This window comes from Lagenorhynchus albirostris, chromosome 1 (assembly GCF_949774975.1).
Source record: "Lagenorhynchus albirostris chromosome 1, mLagAlb1.1, whole genome shotgun sequence".
Classification (NCBI taxonomy): Eukaryota; Metazoa; Chordata; class Mammalia; order Artiodactyla; family Delphinidae; genus Lagenorhynchus; species Lagenorhynchus albirostris.
This window is the reverse complement of record NC_083095.1, coordinates 125,285,472-125,308,582: the sequence shown is the minus strand read 5'-3', so window position 1 is coordinate 125,308,582 and position 23,111 is coordinate 125,285,472. Positions and strand designations below refer to the sequence as shown.

Below are 23,111 nucleotides of genomic sequence, written 5' to 3'. Positions count from 1 at the left end.
AAATTATTTTTTTTTTTTGGCTGTGTTGGGCTTTCGCTAGCTGTGGCGAGTGGGGGCTACTCTTCATTGCGGTGCATGGGCTTCTCATTGTGGTGGCTTCTCTTGTTGCGGAGTATAGGCTCTAGGCGTGTGGGCTTCAGTAGTTGTGGAGCGTGGGCTTCAGTAGTTATGGCTTGTGGGCTCTAGAGCACAGGCTTAGTAGTTGTGGTGCATGGGCTTAGTTGCTCTGTGGCATGTGGGATCTTCCCAGACCAGGGCTCGAACCCATGTCCCATGCATTGGCAGGCAGATTCTTAACCATTGCACCACCAGGGAAATCTCTGCCATATTTTAGATTCCACATGTAAATGATATCATAAAGTATTTGTCTTTCTCTTTCTGATTTACTTCATTTAGTATGATAATCTCTAGTTGCATCCATGTTGCTGCAAATGGCATTATTTAGTTCTTTTTTATGTCTGAGTGGTATTCCATCGTATATATGTACCACATCCTCTTTATCCATTCATCTGTTGATGGACATGTAGGTTGTTTCCATGTTTTGGCTATTGTGAACAGTGCTGCTGTGAACATAGGGGTGCATGTATCTTTTTGAATTATAGTTTTGTCCAGGTATATTCCCAGGAGTGGGATTGCTGGATCATGTAGTAATTCTATTTTTAGTTTTCTGAAGGACCTGCCTACTGTTTTCCATAGTAGCTGTACCAACTTACATTCCCACCAGCAGTGTAGGAGGGTTCCCTTTTCTCCACATCCTCTCCAGCATTTGTCATTTGTAGACTTTTTAATGATGGCCATTCTGACTGGTGTAAGGTGATACCTCATTGTAGTTTTGATTTGCATTTCTCTAATAATTGGTGATGTTGAGCATCTTTTCATGTGCCTACTGGCCATCTGTATGTCTTCTTTGGAGAAATGTCTCTTTAGGTCTTCTGCTCATTTTCGATTGGGTTGTTTGTTTTTTTGTTGTTGAGTTGTACGAACTGTTTATATATTTTGAAGATTAAGCCCTTATCTCTTGCATCATTTGCAAATATTTTCTCCCATTCTGTAGGTTGTCTTTTCATTTTTTTTATGGTTTCCTTTGCTGTGCAAAAGCTTGTAAGTTTGATTAATTTTGTTTTTATTTCTATTGCTTTGGGAGACTGACTTAAGAAAACATTGGTACAATTTATGTCAGAGAATGTTTTGCCTATGTTCTCTTCTAGGAGTTTTATGGTGTCATGTCTTATATTTAAGTCTTTAAGCCATTTTGAGTTTATTTTTGTGTATGGTGTGAGGGTGTGTTTTAACTTCATTGATTTGCATGCAGCTGTCCAACTCTCCCAGTACTACTTGCTGAAGCAAATGTCTTTTCTCCATTGTATATTCTTGCCTTCTTTATCAAAGATTAATTGACTGTAGTTGTGTGGGTTTATTTCTGTGCTCTCTGCTCTGTTTCATTGATCCGTATGCCTATTTTTGTACCAATACCACACTGTTTTGATTACTGTAGCTTTTTAGTATTTTCTGAAGTCTGGGAGAGTTATGCCTCCTGCTTTGTTGTTTTTCCTCAGGATTGCTGTAGCAATTCTGGGTCTTTTATGGTTCCATAATAAGATTTTGGATTATTTGTTCTAGTTCTGTGGAAAATGTCATGGATAATTTGATAGGGATCACATTAAATCTGTAAATTGCTTTGGGTAGTATTGCCATGTTAACAATATTAATTTATCCAAGAGCATGGGATATCTTTCCATCACTTTGAATCCTCTTTTATTTCCTTTATTAATGTTTTATAGTTCTCAGCATATAAGTCTTTCACCTCCTTGATAAGATTTATTCCTAGGTATTCCTTTTTTTTTCTTTGGGTGCAATTTTTTTTTTTTTTTTTTTTTTTGCGGTATGCGGACCTCTCACTGTTGTGGCCTCTCCCGTTGCAGAGCACAGGCTCCAGACATGCAGGCTCAGCGGCCATGGCTCACGGGCCTAGCCGCTCCGTGGCATGTGGGATTTTCCCGGACCGGGGCACGAACCCGCGTCCCCTGCATCAGCAGGCGGACTCTCAAGCACTGCGCCACCTGGGAAGCCCCTGTAGATATATTTTTGATGTATTTGTTGAAGGAGGTGAGCTCCACATCTTACTCCTCCGCCATCTTGATCACTCTCCAGTTTCTAGAATATTCTTGACAGGAGCTCTGAGCTTTGTATTTCCTTAATTTTTTCCCTTTTTTTACTTGTTACAATGTGAAGTAACAACTAAATGAGCAAGATAATTAAGCCACAGTTGTTTAAAAATGTGGCTTGTGGGCTATATATACATATACGGTCAGCCCTCTGTATCCAAGGGTTCTGCTTCCATGGATTCAACCAACAGCAAGCTGAAAATATTTGGAAGAAAAATTCCAGAAAATTCCAAAAAATTTACATAGTATTTGGTATTTTAAGTATTTAAGAGATGATTTAAAGTATATGGGAGGAAAAAAAAAATGGGACAATGTGGGTAGATTATATATGAATACTATGCTGTTTTATATAAGGGACTTGAGCATCTGCAGATTTTGGTATCCACAGTGGGGAGGGGGGTCCTGGAGCTATTCCCTCATGAATATTTAGGGATGAGTGTGTATATATATATGTGTATGTATAAGTGCATGTATACATATATATATTTTTTCCTCCCTGATTAGATGACTTCCCAGAATCTACAGGAGTAAAGCGAATTGTTCAAGCCTTGAATGCCAATGTCTGGTCCAATGTAGTGATGAAGAATGGTAAGTAACTTGGGACTGAAAGTCCTGAGGAGCTTTTTCCTCCTGTTCCTTGTAAGTTTTAAATTATTTGATTATATGTGGAAGCATTAGGATTATATGGAATCTGTGGATTTGTTCAATTTTAAGTCCCCAGTTGAAGAGAGCCAAAAGAAACATTTCTAAGAATTTAAGATATATGTTTAATAGTTAACAAGAATTTAGAACTTGCCTATAATATGCCTGGCATTGTCTTTGGCTTTGAGAAATACCCCCAAAATTGTAAAACATGAATCCTAGCCTTAAGGAGCTCATAGTCCAGCTGAGGAATCAAAGTGTACACTTTTAAAATGCTACATAACTGTGCAAGGCAGTCTTTGATGAGCACAGAATGACTGATGCAAGTAGCAAAGGCAGAGAGGCCAGAGATGTGGCCTTTACTGTGGGCTTGAGTACAGAGAGAGAGTTTCAAGGCAAAAGCGGGTCTTGGCAGTCATCTTCACAGGATGGTCTAGATTTGGGATGGTGAAGTGGGAGAGTGGCAAACAGTAGAGGAAGCATGGCATCAAGAATAATGGTTGTATGTTCTAGGGTCACTAGGAGTCTCTCACCTAGCAGTTGGAGATAGCTTAGGAGAGAGAGGTCTGTATTCGAGGCAGGAGAATCTGGGCTTTTTCTTATAGGAAGCGGTGAGTCATTAGAGATTTCTTTTCTTTTGAATTTTCTTTTATTTTTTATATAGCAGGTTCTTACTGGTTATCTATTTTATACATATTAGTGTATATAGGTCAATCCTAATCTCCCAATTCATCCCCCCCTCCCTGCTTTCCCCCTTGGTGTCCATCCATACATGTGTTCTCTACATCTATGTCTCTATTTCTGCCTTGTAAACCGCTTCATCTGTACCATTTTTCTAGATTCCACATATATGTGTTAATATACAATATTTGTTTTTCTCTTTCTGACTTACTTCACTCTATATGATAGTCTCTAGGTCCATCCACATCTCTACAAATGACCCGATTTCGTACCTTTTTATGGCTGAGTAATATTCCATTGTATAGTATGTACCACATCTACTTTATCCATTCTTCTGTCGATGCGCGTTTAGGTTGCTTTCATGACCTGGTTATTGTAAATAGTGCTGCAGTGAACATTGGGGTGCATGTGTCTTTTTTTTTTGCGGTATGCGGGCCTCTTGCTGTTGTGGCCTTTCCTGTTGCGGAGCACAGGCTCCGGACGCGCAGGCTCAGCAGCCATAGCTCATGGGCCTAGCCACTCCGCTGCATATGGGATCTTCCTGGACCGGGGCACAAACCTGTGTCCCCTGCATCGGCAGGCGGACTCTCAACCACTGCGCCACCAGGGAAGCCCCGCATGTATCTTTTTGAATTATGGTTTTCTCAGTGTATATGCCCAGTAGTGGGATTGCTGGGTCATATGGTAATTCTATTTTTAGTTTTTTAAGGAACCTCCATACTGATTTGCATAGTGGCTATATCACTTTACGTTGCCACCAACAGTGCAAGAGGGTTCCCTTTTCTCCACACCCTCTCCAGCATTTGTTGTTTGTAGATTTTCTGGTGAAGCCCATTCTAACAGGTGTGAGGTGATACCTCATTGTAGTTTTGATTTGCATTTCTCTAATAATTAGTGATGTTGAGCAGCTTTTCATGTGCTTCTTGGCCATCTGTATGTCTTCTTTGGAGAAATGTCTATTTAGGTCTTCTTCCCATTTTTGGATTGGATTGTTTGTTTCTTTAATATTGAGCTGCATGAGCTGTTTATATATTTTGGAGATTAACCCTTTGTCAGTTGCTTCATTTGCAAATATTTTCTCCCATCCTGAGGGTTGTCTTTTCATCTTGTTTATACTTTCCTTTGCTGTGCAAAAGCTTTTAAGTTTCATTAGGTCCCATTTGTTTATTTCTGTTTTTATTTCCATTACTCTAGGAGGTGGATCAAAAAAGATCTTGCTGTGATTTATGTCAAAGAGTGTTCTTCCTATGTTATCCTCTAAGAGTTTTATAGTGTCCAGTCTTACATTTAGGTCTTTAATCCATTTTGAGTTTATTTTTGTGTATGGTGTTAGGGAGTGTTCTAATTTCATTCTTTTACATGTAGCTGTCCAGTTTTCCCAGCACCACTTATTGAACAGGCTGTCTTTTTTCCATTGTGTATGCTTGCCTCCTTTGTCATAGATTAGTTGACCGTAGGTGCAAGAGTTTATCTCTGGGCTTTCTATCCTGTTCCATTGATCTATATTTCTGTTTTTGTGTTGGTACCATATTGTCTTATTTACTGTAACTTCGTAGTATAGTCTGAAGTCAGGGAGTCTGATTCCTCCAGCTGTGTTTTTTTCTCTCAAGATTGCTTTGGCTATTTGGGGTCTTTTGTGTATCCATACAAATTTTAAGATTTTTTGTTCTAGTTCTGTAAAAAATGACATTGGTCATTTGATAGGGATTGCATTGAGTCTGTAGATTGCATCGGGTAGTATAGTCATTTTCACAATAATGATTCTTCCAATCCAAGTACATGGTGTATCTCTCCATCTGTTGGTGTCATCTTTGATTTCTTTCATCATTGTCTTATAGTTTTCTGAGTACAGGTCATTTACCTCCTTAGGTAGGTTTATTCCTAGGTATTTTATTCTTTTTGTGGCAGTGGTGAATAGGATTGCTTCCTTAATTTCTCTTTCTGATCTTTCATTAGTGTATAGGAATGTAAGATATTTCTGTAATAATTTTGTATCCTGCAACTTTACCAAATTCATTGATTAGCTCTAGTAGTTTTCTGGTGGCATCTTTAGGATTTTCTGTGTATAGTATCATGTCCTGCAAACAGTGACAGTTTTACTTCTACTTTTCCAATTTGTATTCCTTTTATTTCTTTTCTTCTCTGATTGCCATGGCTACGACTTCCAAAACTATGTTGAATAATAGTGGTGAGAGTGGACATCTTTGTCTTGTTCCTGATCTTAGAGGAAATGCTTTCAGTTTTTCACCATTGAGAATGATATTTGCTGTGGGTTTGTCATATATGACTTTTATTATGTTGAGGTAGTTTCCCTCTATGCCCACTTTCTGGAGAGTTTTTATCATAAATTGGTGTTGAATTTTGTCAAAATCTTTTCCTGCATCTATTGAGATGATCATATGGTTTTTATTCTTCAATTTGTTAATATGGTGTATCACATTGATTGATTTGCATATATTGAAGAATCCTTGCATCCCTGAGATAAATCCCACTTGATCATGGTGTATGATCCTTTTAATGTGTTGTTGGATTCTGTTTGCTAGTATTTTGTTGAGGATTTTTGCATCTACATTCATCAGTGATATTCGTCTGTAATTTTCTTTTTTGTAGTATCTTTGTCTGGTTTTGGTATCAGGGTGATGGTGGACTCATAGAATGAATTTGGGAGTGTTTTTTCCTCTGCAAGTTTTTGGAAGTGTTTGAGAAGGATGGGTGTTAACCTTTTCTCTAAATGTTTGATAGAAGTCACCTGTGAAGCTGTCTGGTCCTGGACTTCTGTGTGTTGGAATATTTTTAATCACAGTTTCAATTTCATTACTTGTGATTGGTCTGTTCATATTTTCTATTTCTTCCTGGTTCAGTCTTGAAAGGATATACCTTTCTAAGAATTTGTCCATTTCTTCCAGGTTGTCCATATTACTGGCTTAGAGTTGCTTGTAGAGTCTCTTAGGATCCTTTGTATTTCTGCGGTGCCCGTTGTAACTTCTCCTTTTTCATTTCTAATTTTATTGATTTGCGTCCTCTCCCTCTTTTTCTTGATGAGTCTGGCTGAAGGTTTATAAATTTTGTTTATCTTCTCAAAGCACCAGCTTTTAGGTTATTGCTCTTTGCTATTGTTTTCTTTGTTTCTATTTCATATTTCTGCTCTGATCTTTATGATCTCTTTCCTTCTAGTAACTTTGGGTTTTGTTTATTCTTCTTTCTCTAGTTCGTTTAGGTGTAAGGTTAGATTGTTTGAGATTTGTCTTGTTTCTTGAGGTAGGATTGTATGGCTATTATAAACTTCCCTCTTTGATCTGCTGTTGCTGCATCTCATAGGTTTTGGATCGTCGTGTTTTCATTGTCATTTGTCTCTAGGTATTTTTTATTTTTATTTTATTTATTTTTTTGCGATACGCTGGCCTCTCACTGTCGTGGCCTCTCCCGTTGCGGAGCGCAGGCTCAGCGGCCATGGCTCACGGGCCCAGCCGCTTTGCGGCATGTGGGATATTCCCAGATAGGGGCACGAGCCCGCGTCCCTTGCATCAGCAGGCGGACTCTCAACCACTGCGGCACCAGGGAAGCCCCTTTTTGTCTCTAGGTATTTTTTTATTTTCTCTGATTTCTTCAGTGATCTCTTGGTTATTTAGTAATGTATTGTTTAGCCTCCATGTGTTTGTGTTTCTTATGTTTTTTTCCCTGTAATTTATTTCTAATCTCATAGCGTTGTGGTTGAAAAAGATGATATGATTTCACCTTTCTTAAATTTACTGAGGCTTGATTTGTGACTCAGGATGTGATCTGTCCTGAGAATGTTCTGTGTGCACTTGAGAAGAAAGTGTAATCTGCTGTTTTCAGATGGAATATCCTATAAATATCAATTAAATCCATCTGGTCTGTTGTGTCATATAAGGCTTATGTTTCCTTATTAATTTTCTGTCTGGATGATCTGTCCATTGGTGTAAGTGAGGTGTTAAAGTCGCCCACTATTATTGTGTTACTGTTGATTTCCTCTTTCATAGCTGTTAGCATTTGCCTTATGTATTGAGGTGCTCTTATGTTGGGTGCATATATATTTACAGTTGTTATATCTTCTTCTTGGATTGATCCCTTGATCATTATGTAGCGTCCTTGCTTGTTTCTTGTTACATTCTTTATTTTAAAGTCTGTTTTGTCTGATATGAGTATTGGTGCTCCAGCTTTCTTTTCATTTCCTTTTGCATGGAATATCTTTTTCCATCCCCTCACTTTCAGTGTGTATGTTTCCCTAGGTCTGAAGTAGGTCTCTTGTAGACAGCATATATATGGGTCTTGTTTTTGTATCCATTCAGCAAGCCTGTGTGTTTTGGTTGGAGCATTTAATCCATCCACACAAAAGGTAATTATCAATACGTATGTTCCTATTACCATATTCTTAATTGTTTTGGGTTTGTTTTTTTTTTTTTTTTTTGCGGTACGCGGGCCTCTCACTGCTGTGGCCTCTCCCGTTGCGGAGCACAGGCTCCGGATGCACAGGCTCAGCGGCCATGGCTCACGGGCCCAGCCGCTCCGCGGCATGTGGGATCTTCCCGGACCGGGGCACGAACCCGTGTCCCCTGCATCGGCAGGCGGACTCTCAACCACTGCGCCACCAGGGAAGCCCTGGGTTTGTTTTTGTAGGTCCTTTTCTTCTCTTGTGTTTCTCACTTAGAGAAGTTCCTTTCGCCTTTGTTGTAGAGCTGGTTTGGTGGTGCTGAATTCTCTTAGCTTTGGCTTGTGTGTAAACCTTTTGATTTCTCTGTCGAATCTGAATGAGATCCTTGCTGGGTAATCTTGGTTATAGGTTCCTCCCTTTCATCACTTTAAATATATTGTGCCACTCCCTGTGGCTTGCAGAATTTCTTCTGAGAAATCAGCTGTTAACCTTATGGGAGTTCCCTTGTATGTTATTTGTCGTTTTTCCCTTGTTGCTTTTAATAATTTTTCTTTGTTTTTAATTTTTGTCAATTTGATTACTGTGTGTCTTAGCGTGTTTCTCCTTGGATATATCCTGGCTGGGACTCTCTGCACTTCCTGGACATGGGTGGCTATTTCCTTTCCCATGTTATGTAAATTTTCAACTCTAATCTCTTCAGATATTTTCTCGGCTCCTTTCTCTTTCTCTTCTCCTTCTGGGACCCCTATAATGTGAATGTTGGTGCGTTCAGTGTTGTCCCAGAGGTCTCTTAGGCTGTCTTCATTTCTTTTCATTATATTTTCTTTATTCTGTTCTGTGGCAGTGGATTCCACCATTCTGTCTTCCAGGTCATTTGTCTGTTCTACTGCTTCAGTTATTCTGCTATTGATTCCTTCTAGTGTATTTTTCATTTCAGTTAGTGTATTGTTCATCTCTGTTTGTTTTTTCTTTAATTCTTCTAGGTGTTTGTTCTTTAATTCTTCTAGATCTTTGTTAAACATTTCTTGCATCTTCTCAGTCTTTGCCTCCATTCTTTTTCCGAGGTCCTGGATCATCTTCACTATAATTATTCTGAATTCTTTTTCTGGTAGGTTGCCTATCTCCACTTCATTTAGTTGTTTTTCTGGGGTTTCCTTCATCTGGTACATTGTCCTTTGCCTTTTCATTTTGTCTGTCTTTCTGTGAATGTGGTTTTCATTCCACAGGCTGCAGGATTGTAGTTCTTCTTGCTTCTGCTGTCTATCCTCTGGTGGATGAGGCTATCTAAGAGGCTTGTGCAACCTTCCTGATGGGAGGGACTGGTGGTGGGTAGAGCTGGGTGTTGCTCTGGTTGGCAGAGCTCAGTAAAACTTTAATCTGCTTGTCTGCTGATGGGTGGGGCTGAGTTCCCTCCCTGTTGGTTGTTTGGCCTGAGTCGACCCAGCACTGGAGCTGCAGGCTCTTTGGTGGGCTAATGGCAGACTCCAGAGGGCTCACACCAAGGAGTACTTCCCAGAACTTCTGCTGCCAGTGTCATTGTCCCTGCAGTGAGCCACAGCTGACCCCCACCTCTGCAGGAGACCCTCCAGTGCTTGCAGGTAGGTCTGGTTCAGTCTCCTGTGGGGTCTCTGCTCCTTCCCCCTGGGTTCTGATGAACAGACTACTTTGTGTGTGCCCTTCAAGAGTGGAGTCTCTGTTTCCCCCAGTCTTGTCGAAGTCCTGCAGTCAAATCCTGCTATCCTTCAAAGTTTGATTCTCTGGGAATTCCTCCTCCCATTGCTGGACCCCCAGGTTGGGAAGCCTGACATGGGGCTCAGAACCTTCACTCCAGTGGGTGGACTAATGTGGTTTAATTGTTCTCCAGTTTGTGAGTCACCCACGCAGCAGTGATGGGATTTGATTTGTGATTGCTCCCCTCCTACCGTCTCATTGCAGCTCTCCTACCATCTCATTGCGGCTTCTCCTTTGTCTTTGCATGTGTGGTATCTTTTTTGGTGAGTTCCAGTGTTCCTTTTAATGATTGTTCAGCAGTTAGTTGTGATTCCGGTGTTCTCGCAAGAGGGAGTGAGCGCACATCCTTCTATGCTGCCATCTTGAACCAATCCGAGATTTCTTAACTAGAGAGTGATGCAAAGAAGTTGGCATTTTTGAAAGGTTATTGTGGTGGGTTTGGCAGTTGAAGCACGTGCAGGTAGAGCCTGAAGTCAGGAGACCAGGCAACAGTGGCTACAGCTCAAAACTGGGGCCGGGCTCATGTGGTGTCAGTAGCCATGGGGTGAGAAGCTGGATCTGAAGTGCAGTCTGAAGGGGGTCAGTTTAGTTGGTGCACATTAGCCTCTTATTGTCTGTATTAGTTTCCTCGAGGCTGCAGTAACAAAGTACAAGCAACTGGAGGCTTAGAACAACAGGTATTTATTGTCTCACAGTACTAGATGCCAGAGGTCCAAAATCAAGGTGCCAGCAGGGCTGTGTCCCCTGTGAAGGTGTTAGGGAAGTGTCTGTCCCAGGTCTCTCTTCTAGTTTCTGGTAGTTCTTTGGTTTATAGTAGCATAACTCCAATCTTCACATGGCATTCTCCCTGTGTGCCTGTCTCTGTTCGTGTCTTCTTTATGTAAGGGTAATAGTCATAATGAATTACGGGCCTACCCTACCCCAACATGACTTCATCTTAACTAATTATATCTGCATATAAGGTAACATTCTGAGGTATGAGAGGTCAGAACTTCAACATATGAATTTGTGGGGGCAGGACGTAATTCAACCCATAACATATTTCTTTAGGAATTACTACCTGTGTAGTGTTTTTCTCTTTTGTAGCACTTGGCTGCCTCAACAAGTATGTTATGCTAGGTGAAGCACTGCAGAAAGGAATGAGAAAAATCATGTTTAAGTGAGCTTACCCCATCTTCCCTGAGCTAAAGGGCCAAGTGGAAGATCGGTTTTATAGAAGTAGAATAATTCATCTCAATTTTCCGTTGATGCTTGAGTGTAAAGTGAGATGGGGCCCTTAAGCTTCCCTGAGATCTGATCTAACCCATATCATCATTGGAGAATTTCCTTCTGGCTTAGAAAGGTATTACTTCCTCCCCTTTCCCTCTTCCCTCCCTCTCACTTTATTCTTTCTAGGGGGAATCAAATGTATCTCTTATGGTGAATTGCAAGGATATTAGATTTTATTCTGTTGCAGTAGCAGTCAGGTTAAGGCCATGATGGGTCTAGAAAAAATAGATTTTAACCCATGTTGTCAACTCCCTGTTACCAAAAGAAACTCCATTTGAGGCTTGGTTCTTCCCATTCATTCATTCATTCAGCAAATCATTGTTGAGAATTTATCATGATGAGGCATTGCTGTAGACCGTCTTCACTATAAAAATACATTTAAGGTATGGTACATAAACTGGATCAATTTGGAATAAAATTATATTCAGTGGTGCTTATTATATTTATGAGAAATATTTTCAGGAGAGCTTACTTGGCTTCAATCACTTTTTGAAAAATCTGTTGCCCAAGTTTATACATTAAAGTATTGTCTTGTAATTTACATTTATAGCTATAAATTTAGAAGCTGGACTGAACATACTTTATTACTTTGGAATTATGGTCAAAGGTATTTTCTGAAAAAAATGCTCTTAGACACTAAACAATATTCTTTAAGAGAACTGCAAAGCAAAGAGGCACACTGGATTTTTCATGGTTCTTTACCTTGAAGCATCTTTGCTTTATCTTTTTTTCTCTACAGTGGTGATACATGGGTTTGCTGTTAACCAAATCCCAAAATATTGCCATTAGCTTAATTCCATGTTTAAATGATCTTGACCTACATGGTATGAAGGAAAATTAACTATCTTCTCTCTAGAAGGAGTCCTAGATATGGAAATACAGTGACATTTGGATGCAACCCAAGTATTAGGAAGTGTGGAGGACATCCTTGTGTAGCCCCACATCTTAGATTAGAGACAGAGCTCTGTATGAATATATGGTGGGGGTCATATTACTGTTCCAGGATTGCCCTACCTCCTGTGCTCTCTGCAGAGCCTTGCTTTGCTGGTGGTTTAAGTGAACTGTGCCTGCCTCTCAGCAGGCTGTTCTTGAATGTTGTCTGCCAGCAGGTGCTCAGACTGGTTTATTTATTTTGGGGTATCTGTCTTTTCTACTTCTTTTTCTCTTTCATTTCCCCCCTTTTCCTCTTTCTCTCCTTTTACTTTTCTCTTACTTTTAAAAAATTGTGGTTAAATATACGTAGCATAAGATTTACCATTTTAACCATTTTTAAGTATACAGTTCAGAGGCATTAAATACATTCACATTATTGTGCAGCTATCACCACTCAAAGCGTTTTAAACCAAAAAAATTTTAAAACAGAAAGTTGGTTGACAAAGTAAAGAAAGATATTAGAAGTGTTCTTTTTTGTTTGTTTTTCTACTGGAAATTCAATTATTTAATGAAAGATTTTTACATAAGATTTTAGAGAATAGTAAGAGAGGTAGCATACCTAATTCATTCTAAGACTAGGTTAAAATGATCCAAATTTCTAAAGACAGTACCAGTAAAGAAAATTATTAGAGGCCATCTCATTTATGAGCATAGATGCCATGATTTTAATCAATATATGAGCAACCTTAACCCAGAAATACATAAAAAGAATATAATATGACCTAGTTGAGTTATTCCAAGGACCTAACATTCTTTAATATAAGAAAAATCTATTTAAATTTTCACACGAACAGGTTACAGGGGGAAAAATCATATGATTATGGCAATCAATGAAAAAAACATTTAAAAATTTCAAAATATGTACAGAGGGAGGAAATAAATTAGAAATGGACTCCTGTGGCAGAAATTGATAATACGTAATATAGTAAATACCATACTGAATGTGAAACAGGGAAATGTGGACATGGCGTCACCTCTCAGTTTTAGGACACTAATGACTAGTTTTTCTGTTGTTGCTTTTATTAGAAAAATTACTATAATTGCAGTTGATTCTTTGGGATTATTACATTGCCAGTTATGTAATCTCAGTTTATTATTTTCGAATATGGATTATGTATTTAGTATTTATCAAGCAGTAACGGAACATTGAGGTTATGCCATACCGGTCTTTAATTTTGGATTCAGAAAAATATTAGTTTGAAACTCTTTAAAAAAATCCATTTAAAAAGTGCTCAGTTTGAGAAAACAGTTCCAATTCTAGTAAGGACTATGAAAATTTATTTGTTACAGCAAATATCTCTGAAAACATACAGACTTGACTAGGGTTTTATTTCTTTGCAGTTGATTGGCCACTTGGCCTTCAAAAGTCAAATACTTAATCTGAAATTCTAGTAATTAAAAACTTAGAAATGAGTAGCTTCCTTCCTGCCTTCCACCAAGATAAAGTGGACGTGTTTCCTAAATGGGACTTCCTGATTTAAATGAATGGCCAGCTCAATTCTTTGCTTATTACAAGTCTGAACAACTTACCTGGCAATAGGATACCCTAATAATTCTTTGCCCCTAGTATTTCCCTTAAAAGTTAATGATACAGAAGATGGTTCTTTGGGACAGTAGTCCACCACCTTCTCTGTCTGCTGGCTTTCTGAAAAAGTTGTTATTCTTTGCCCCAACAACTTACCTCTTGGTTTATCGATCTGTCATGCAGTGAGCAGTATGAACTTGGACTCGGTAACAATTTTTGACAAGCCAGCCAGGAGCCTTGCTGCTCGTGGTCAGCTAGCATGGGTTGGGAAATTTTCAGGTAAGGCCCTAGCAGCTTCTAGGACCACTTGTCTGGAGGATCTTTCCATCAGAATTCCCCGAGGCAGCACCAGCTGCCCCAGGGCTTGGCAGTTGGAGCCAGAAATTGACATCTGGGAGTCAGTGGGCTGCATACAGTAGGATAAGTCAAAAAAAAAAGTTAATGATACACGGGGTGGGAGGGATAAATTAGAAGTATGGGATTAACAGATACAAACTACATAAAATAGATAAGCAATAAGGATTTACTGTATAGCACGGGAACTATATTCAGTATCTTGTAATAGCCTATAATGGAAAATGATCTGAAAGAAGATATATATATATATATATATATATATATAAACTGAATCACTTGGCTATACACCTGAAACTAACACAATATTATAAATCAACTACACTTCAACTGTAAAAAAAAAAAAAAAAAGAGAAAAAGAAATGAAAGGTATACTGTGGAGCTGAAAACACACGCACACACATATACACACCAGTTAATGATATAGAAACAACCAAAGAAAAGATAAATTGGACTTATCAAAAGTAAAAAAACTTTTGTACTTCAGAGGACACTTAGGAAAGTGAGGTGATTACCCTCAGAATGGTAGAAAGTATTTGTAAACCATACACTTATCTGATAAAGATCTAGTACCTAGAATGTGTAAAGGACTATTATATAGCTTAATAATAAAAAGACAACCCAATTTATTAAATAGTGAAGGAGTTGAATAGACATTTTTCCAAAGAAGATACACAAATAGTCAATAAGCACATGAAAAGATGCTTAACATTATTAGCCGTGAGGGAAATCATAACCACAGTAAGATACCACTTCATACCCACCAGGTTAGCTATAATCTAAAGAGACAGTAACAAGCATTGGTGAGGATATGGAGAAATTAGAACCCTCATACACTGGTGGAACCCTCATACACCATTGTAAAATGGTGCTGCAGCCACTTTGGAACAGTAGTAGTTGCTGAAAAAATTAAACCATATGACCCAGCAATTCCACTCACAGGTGTTATACCCAAGAGAATTGAAAACATATGTCCACACAAAAACTTGTGCACAGATGTTCCTAGCAGCTTTATTCATAATAGCCAAGAAAAGTGGAAACAACTGCTGAAAACAGTATCCGTTCAATAGAATATTATTCAGCCATAAAAGAAATGAAGCATGGATGCATGCTACAACATGGATGAACCTCCAGAAACATTATGCTAAGTGAGAAAATCCAGACACAAAGGCCACATATTTTAGTGGTTCCACTTAAATGAAGTGTCCAGAATAGTTAAGTTCATAGAGACAGAAAGTAGATTAGTGGTTCCCAGGGACTGGGAGGGGGCTTTGGAGGTTTGGGGTATGAGGTTTCTTTTTTAGGGTGATGAAAGTGTTTTGGAATTATATAGTGATGATGGTTACACAACTTTGTGAATATACTAAACCCCACCAAATTTCATACCTTAAAGAAGGTGAAAGTTATGATATGTAAATAATACCTCAGTAAGAGGGAAAGAGGAAAGAAAGGAAAGGATGGAGGGAGGCAGGAAAAAAGGAAAGCAGGCAGGAAAATAGTACCACTAATGATGTTAGAAGGGGTGGTGGTGGTGGAAGGAAGTGAGGTGGTAACCATACTAATGAGCTGCTTATGTACATACATTATCTTAATCACAATATCCATAAGAGTTAGGCTTAAAGAGGTCAAGTAATTTCCCCAAAGTCATATAAGTCATCAGTTCTCAAACTTGTTTGCACACTGGAATCACCTGGGGAACTTCTAAAAGTACTGATGCCTGAATCCCACTTCTGGAGATTCTGCATTAACTGGTATGGTGTGAGGCCTGGGCATAGAGATTTTAAAAATCTTCTCCAGGTAATTATCCCCAGGTAATTATAATAAGCAGCAAAGTTTGAGAACCACTGATATTAGCTGTTAAATATCAAGGCCTCTGATTTGAACTTAGATCTTTATAATTTTGAAGTCTCGTGAATTTATTTTTTTAATTTATTTATTAATTTCTTTTATGGTCTTCATTGCTGCATACGGGCTTTCTCTAGTTGCGGTGGGCGGGGGCTACTCTTTGTTGTGGTGCACGGACTTCTCATTGCGGTGGCTTCTCTTGTTGCAGAGCACAGGCTCTAGGCACACAGGCTCAGTAGTTGTGGCTTGCGGGCTCTAGAGTGCATGCTCAGTAGTTGTTGCACCCGGGCTTAGTTGCTCCGCGGCATGTGGGCGCTTCCCAGACCAGGGCTCAAACCCATGTCCTCTGCATTGGCAGGTGGATTCTTAACCACTGTGCCACCAGGGAAGCCCCTGAAGTCTCATGCATTTAACTACTATAACATGTAGGCTCATAAATTATTATGTTGTAATGAAATTTCTCCTTTACTGCTTTCTCTAAAGAATCAAGTAACAGTTTCCCATCCCAACACTGCTACTTAGCTGTGTGACCTTAGGCAGATATGATTCTCTCTAGGCTTTATTTTTAATCTGGAAAATGAGCTTGGTCTCCATCCATGGCTGTAGCTGCACAGTGAAATCACCTGTGAAGCTTTTATGACCTGTACTGACTGGGGTCACCCAGACCATTTATCTTAGAAGGGAGGGGTGGCTGTAGTATTTTTTAAGCACCTCAGGAATTCATATATGCAGCCCTGGTTGAGAACCACTGATATAAATGATAGTCATCTAGTTCTAACTTGTAAGAGTCTGTGCTTAATCCATGGGAGTAAACTAGGCATTTTGAAAGCTGCATTAGCCCTCTGACTGACTTGCTTTCTCCCATTCCTAAATCATGTAATATTCACAAGTCACTCCTTTGACTTACAAAGCCAGAGGAAAAAGACAGGACTGTGCCCAGTGTAGAGTCACCTAGAGGCAAAAGTGAGAATAGTGAGCCTTGTTCTCTGTACTTCCTTGGTACCTATTTCTAGGATGGGCTAGTATGACAAGATCACCAGTGCTTGTATTAAATAACTGTCCTTGAGATCAGAAAGAAATAATACAGCCTTTATAAGTACCTACCTGTCTGGGGTGCACTTGAGACTCTAGGTGTAGCTGGATCATTTAAGTTTTTCTTCTGTTGACCTCAAATTTCTCACCGGTTCATAATTTAAGATCCGGTTTCAAGTGTTTACTCATTCATTCAGAAGAATACTTATTGAGTACTTACTGTGTGCCAGGCATTGGTCTGTGTGCTTGGGATACATCAGTGAACAAAACAGACACAAATTTCTGTCCTTATGGAGTTTTCATTCTGGTGGGAGACATTAGTCAATAGATAATACAAGTAATTAGTAAGTTGTCCAATATATTAGAAGGCGATAAGTGATATGAAAAAAAATAAAGCGAGGTTAGGGGTATTGAGATTGCTGGGTAGATTGCAATATTAAATAGGGTGGTCAAGGTAGATCTTAAGAGCTTGAGATTTGAGGAAGGAGATGAGGCATTTGCCGTGTGATAGTGGGAGAAGAGCTTAGCAGGCAGAGGGGATAGCTACAGCAAAGGTTGTAAGGAGAAAACACGCCTGAAGAATATCAAGGAATGCACTGTGGTTGAGGAAGGGGGCAGGTCAGAGAGATAATGGAGGACCAGATTATTTAGGGTCTTATAGGCCATCTTAGTAACTTTCACATTTTATCAGAATCAACTGGGGAGCTTTTGCAGGGCTTTTGCCAAATAGAAGAGTAACATGATATGACTTCAGGTCTGAAGAGAGCACTCTGGCTGCTTTGTGGAGAATAGATGGTGGAGGTGAGGCGGAACCAAGGTGATCTCTTAGGAGGCGATTGCAGTATTCCAGGTGAAAGATAGTGATGGCTTAGACCAGAATTGTAGCAATGGAAGGAGTGAGGAAAGGTCAAATTCTGGATCTATTTTTAGGTCATGCCAGCATGATTTCCTGATGTTGGATGTGAGGAATGAGAGATAGAGGGCAGTCAGGGACTCCAGGATTTGGGCCTGAGCGGTTTGAAGGGTAGGATGCCATCAACTACAGTGAGGAAGCTGCAGTGAAGCAGACTTTGAGGGGCAGGGTGACATATCAGTAATTTAGTTTGGGTCATGTTAACTTTGAGATGGGCACTAGACTTCCAAGTGGAGATATCAGGTAGCCAGTTGGCTAGATATGTGGAGTTTAGGAAGAGAGGCACATGCACAACATTTAAAACCTTGAGCCTGGATGAGATCACCAAGGGAGTAAGTGAAGTAAATAAAGAGGACCAAGGACTCAGCAGAGGGACATTCCAACAAGAGGAGAATAGGGAGAAGAGAAGGAACCAGCCAGGGACACGGAGAAAGGGTGGTCAGTGAGGTAGGAAAACCAAGAGTGCAGGGTCCCAGAAGCGCAAGTAGAATGTTGTCAAAGTGGAAGGAGTGGTCAGCTGTGCCAGATGGCGCTCATAGGTCAAGTAAGATGAGAACTGAGAACTGACCTTTGGATTTAGCAATGTAGAGGTCATCAGTGGCCTTAAGGAGAGCGGTTTTGGTGAAGTAGTGGTTTTTTTTTTTGTTTTTAATTTATTTTATTTTTGGCTGCATTGGGTCTTCGTTGCTGTGCGTGGGCTTTCTCTAGTTGCAGCGAGCGGGGGCTACTCTTCGTTGTGGTGCACGGGCTTCTCATCACGGTGGCTTCTCTTGTTGTAGAGCACGAACTCTAGGCACGCGGGCTTCAGTAGTTGTGGCGTATGGGCTTAGTTGCTCCATGACATGTGGGATCTTCCTGGACCAGGGCTCAAACCTGTGTCCCCTGCATTGGCAGGTGGATTCTTAACTACTGCGCCACCAGGGAAGCCCTGAAGTAGGTTTAAGAGAGATTGGGAAGAGAGGAATTGGAGATGGTGACTATAAACCACTCTTGAAAATTTTTGCAGGAAAAAGGAGCAAAGAAATAGGTGGATGCTAGTGAGAAGAGTGTGCTTGAGTTTTGTTATTTTTTTAAGATGAGAACAAGAGCAGCATGTTCATAGGCTGAAGGGAAAGATCCTGTAAAAAGTGGAAAAAACTGATGAAGGAGAAGAGAGTGCTGGAGGGGTATCCTTGAGTAGGTGAGAGAGGGTGGGCTCTAGTGGAGGGGTTGGCGGTGGATGGGGGGGGAAGTGGATCTGTGGAAAGAGGCAAGAAGGGAGTATGTGGGTGCAGATGTTGCTGGGTGGAGAGATGTGGCATGGAAATCTGTGGAAATTTCATCTGATTGCCTCAGTTTTCTCAGTGAAGTAGGAAGCGAGGTTATCAACTGAGGGCAGAAGGAGGTTGCATTAGGATTTGAGGAGAGAGGAGAAACTATGAAAGTCATCTAGGAGAGTAAGAGAGTAGACGAACCTAGGGATGTAAAATAAAGTTAGAATGATAAAAATAAATGACTGCCAGACAGCACAAAGGGGTCCACTTGAAATTTGGCGTGATACATTTAAAGTGAAGGCAGGCAGCGTGAGTGTTGGGGGTGGGGGGTCTTTTCCCCAGCTCCCTTAAGCTACATGGGTGCAGCCATGGAATCACCAGTTGTGCTTTTACCAAGCAAGGGTATCATGGCAAGAGGCAGGGGATTAGGTTGTGTGCATAAGGGAATGATTATAGTGATTGACCGTGGAATTTAAGCTGGGTGAGAAAGGGAGAGAGAAAATCAGTGGGGAGAGGGTCAGCGAAAAGGTGATAGTTTTGAGGTCCCAGTGGAGTTGAAGAATAATTGGGTTGAACTACTATAAGGGAGGGAGTGAGCTGGAAAGATAGGTGGTGGTCAGAGAGTGGTATGCACAAAACTGAGATCATGGAGGGGTGTAGTTGGTAATGATATGGGAACGTACGGCTGAAGTTGGTAGAGGACAACATCCGTAAAATGGAACTTTAATGAACCAAGAGTCAGGTTCTTAGAAGAAACATTAATATGTATATTTAACTTGCTAAGTGTCCAGATAGAAGTAGTATTGGAGAAAATAATGGTGAGCCAGTAATTAAAATTGTGAAGAGGGACTTCCCTGGTAGTCCAGTGGTTAAGACTCTGCTCTCCCACTGCAGGGGGCATGGGTTCAATCCCTGGTCAGGGAACTAAGATCCCGCATCCCGTATGCTGAGGGCACGGCTGGAAAAAAATTGTGAAGAAATGAGGGGGAGTGGTTAGGTGATCTGTTGGATGATGGTAGCAAAGTGTCTTAGGCACTTGCCTTCGAATACAGTCTGTGTGAGAATATCAGTAGGCTTTTATATTCAGAGCAGGTTTTAGAAGTAATTTAATCCAGTGATTCTCAGCTGAGACTCACTGGGAGTAGGGTAGTGTATATCAGATACTACACACATCCTCTAGAGGTATTTGCCTGGCTTCCATTGACGATCACTTTAACTAGTAAGCCAGTATTACCAGTTGATTGATAGGATGTCTTATCTCTCTAATGCATTTAGATAGAAAACTCATAGGAACTTTTGAGCTAGTCTGTTTTATCCAGTATAGGAATGATTTCTATAGCATCCTTGCTAGATGATTGTCCACCATTTTTGGTTGAATGCTTCTAGTAATAGATACCTCAGTACTTTATGAAGCAGTCCTAGAAGCAGTTAATTGCGTAGGGAAATCAGAGAAGTGTCCTGTTAATTCTCAGCAGATAGAATATCTTAGGCTGGTAGTTTGGGGAAATGATATTTTACTTTGTGTCATAGGGCTGAGAGCAGTCATAGGGCTGAGAGCAATTTTCTCTACGATGTATTTTCCCTGTGTCTCCCTATTACCGGCTTTCATTGTAATCACTCACTCTTCTTTCTAGTCCTCCTAGGAGGTGAAGAAAGTTCCAGTGCAAATGATTTAGCTCAGAGCTATTGAAGTGATCAAGGGGATGGGAAGAATGGAGATTGTCTAAAGTAATGAGCTTGGAAAAACCAAACCTGAGAAGAGATTTAATTGGAATATGTAGTGTAGGGTATGTATAGGGTAAATATGGACTTGATTTCCTAAATCCCAGGAGGTAATTTATGGAGTACATTACACTAAGAGATGATCCAGGCAGAAAATAGAAATGGTTCATAAGGGACTGCAATGAATTCTCATGAATGACAGTTGTGTCTGATTCAAGTTAGGAAGGCACTTGGCCTAAACTTTTAAGACTTTTTTTGGAGAGCAATCATGTTTTACTTCCCAGTATTTTTCTATGTAATATTTTTTCTACCAAACCTTGTACCGGCTGTACAGATTACATGTTGTTGAATTTTATAGAATTTAATAAGTGGCATTGTTTTGTTTGCTATGCTAGTGTGTGTGAATTAGCCAGGAAAAGCATTTAAATAGAACATAGAATCTCCATGCATGCCTCAGGCATGACGTCTTCCTTTCACAGATGGGGAAAATGAGGCCTCAGGGAAGAGAGGTGACTTGCCCATATGCAAACAATGAGTCAGTAGCTAAGGTGAGACCAGAGGGCAGGTCTCCTGACCCAGGAGTGTTGTGTGTTTTTCCATTACAGTGTGTGGATTTACATTATTGGCTGGTTAGAGAAATGAACACAGAGTAGTTAAATAATTTACCCAGGCTGAGTGGGAAATTATTGGCAGAGCCAGATGAGTTCATTCCCTGTAGAACTCCCTCAGCCAAGGTGTTCTGCTGGCATGAGTAGGATTTTAAAGAGACAGGTAGGAAGTAATGATCTTATCTGAGTTTTTGGACTTTTTTACTTATTGCATTGTAAATAAATACTTTTAAAAAGGCTGTCTGAAACAGTGTTGATACTAACTTTATCCCATTGTTCTGCACTTAATCCAAAGTACAGACAAGGCTCCTGGATAGTTAATGTAATAACTATCCAGTTATACATAGTGAAAGATAGTTTATTTTAAATTATTTCACTTAGAGTCACAACAGATTATTCTCTTTAGTTTGAGTTAAGACTAATTTGTGCCTAGTATGTGCTCAGTTAATGTCTTTCTGTTACTTAATTTCACATTGTAGAAACAAACAAGTTAAATTATAGTACTACAGTTGTAGGCAAATTATTATTCTAGAAAGAGATTTATAAATCTTGATATAGAGATATAATTTCTGGGTTAACTTATAATAACCTAGTTTCATATTCTTGGCTCTACCAATGTCTTGTTTCACAGGTGAAGCATTCATTCTTAACAGGGCATTATCTACCCCCAGAGGGGTGAAAATTGATTCTTGGGGGGGGGGGCAAAAAATGTATTCTTTTTATGTATAAAGCACAGATATGCATATAATGTGTAAACATAGATATATCTGTGACATTAATATTTCAATGGGGAGGGTGTATCATAATTAGGAAACAAATGTCTAGAGAGACCCTGAGGGGGCATGTCTTTGTCCCCAGTTCCTGGCACAGAGCTCCTAATGTAATACAATAAATTACTATTTGGTTTTTGTCCTGGCTCCTAAAACAACTGGAGAACAGTAAAGGTGAAAATAGCATCTTTTGTTAATTCAATAACAGGCCCCTTTAAACCACACTGGAGTTTATGTTAATGGAATGACTTTTGGAAAGACCCTGAGGATGGGAGGCTGGTTGCCAGGGGAACCAACCAGTGATTAGATGGCTGGAACTTTCAGCCACCCCGCCCCACCATTGACCTCTGAGGAGGGGAGTAGGGCTAGAGGTTGAGTTAATCACCAGTGGTCAATGATTTAATCAATCATTTACTTCCAATAAAAACCCTAAGCAGTGGGATTTGGAGTTTCCAGATTGGTGAACACATTGAGGTGCTGGGAGGGTGGCATGCCTGGATACCTTGCTCTATGCATCTCCCCCATCTGGCTGTTCCTGTTATATTCTTTTTTTTTTTTTTTTTTTTTTTTGTGGTACGCGGGCCTCTCACTGTTGTGGCCTCTCCCATTGCGGAGCACAGGCTCCGGATGTGCAGACTCAGCGGCCATGGCTCACGGGCCCAGCCGCTCTGCGGCATGCGGGATCTTCCCGGACCGGGGCACGAACCAATGTTCCCTGCATCGGCAGGCAGACTCTCAACCACTGCGCCACCTGGGAAGCCCCCCTGTTATATTCTTTTATAATAAATTGGTAATCTAGTAGGTAAACTATTTTACTGAGTTCTGTGAGACATTCTAGCAAATTATCAAACCTGAAGAGGGGTTCATGAGGAGCCCCAGTTTATAGCCAGTTGGTCAGAAGTATAGGTGACAACCTGAGCCTTGCAGTTGGTGTCTGAAGTTGGGGGTGGGGTGGGGAGTGGGGGGACAGCCTTGTGGGACTGAGCCCTTGACCTGGGGCGAGGGTGGGGGTGGGTTCTGTGCTAACAACGGGTAGTTAGTGTCAGAATTGCGTTAAATAGTAGGACACCTAGTTGATGTCCTCCAAGAGTTGGAGAATTGCTTGGTGTGGAAAAAAACCACACATCTGGTGTCAGAAGTGTTGGTTATGAGTAGAGAAGGAAACCAGTTTTTCTTTTAGGGGCTGTGATGAAAACAGTTGAGAAACACTGAGCGGAAGGATCTGGTTGTACATACTAAGCTCTAACTTAGAGGAAATCCCCAGATGTCATTGTA

At 40.3% G+C, this 23,111-nt stretch overlaps 1 protein-coding gene across 4 annotated transcripts in view; it reads left to right on the top strand.

Moving 5' to 3' along the window:
- Positions 1–23,111, top strand: part of AAGAB (alpha and gamma adaptin binding protein) — a 96,843-nt gene that overhangs the window by 32,657 nt on the left and 41,075 nt on the right. For all 4 annotated transcript variants that reach the window (XR_009541185.1, XR_009541187.1, XR_009541184.1 and 1 more), the window contains exon 5: positions 2,670–2,753. Coding sequence is in view for 1 of the 4 variants with exons in the window: in XM_060152887.1 (XP_060008870.1) it covers positions 2,670–2,753 (84 nt within the window). In the remaining 3 variants the exon portion in view is untranslated. The remainder of the gene's footprint in view (positions 1–2,669; positions 2,754–23,111) is intronic.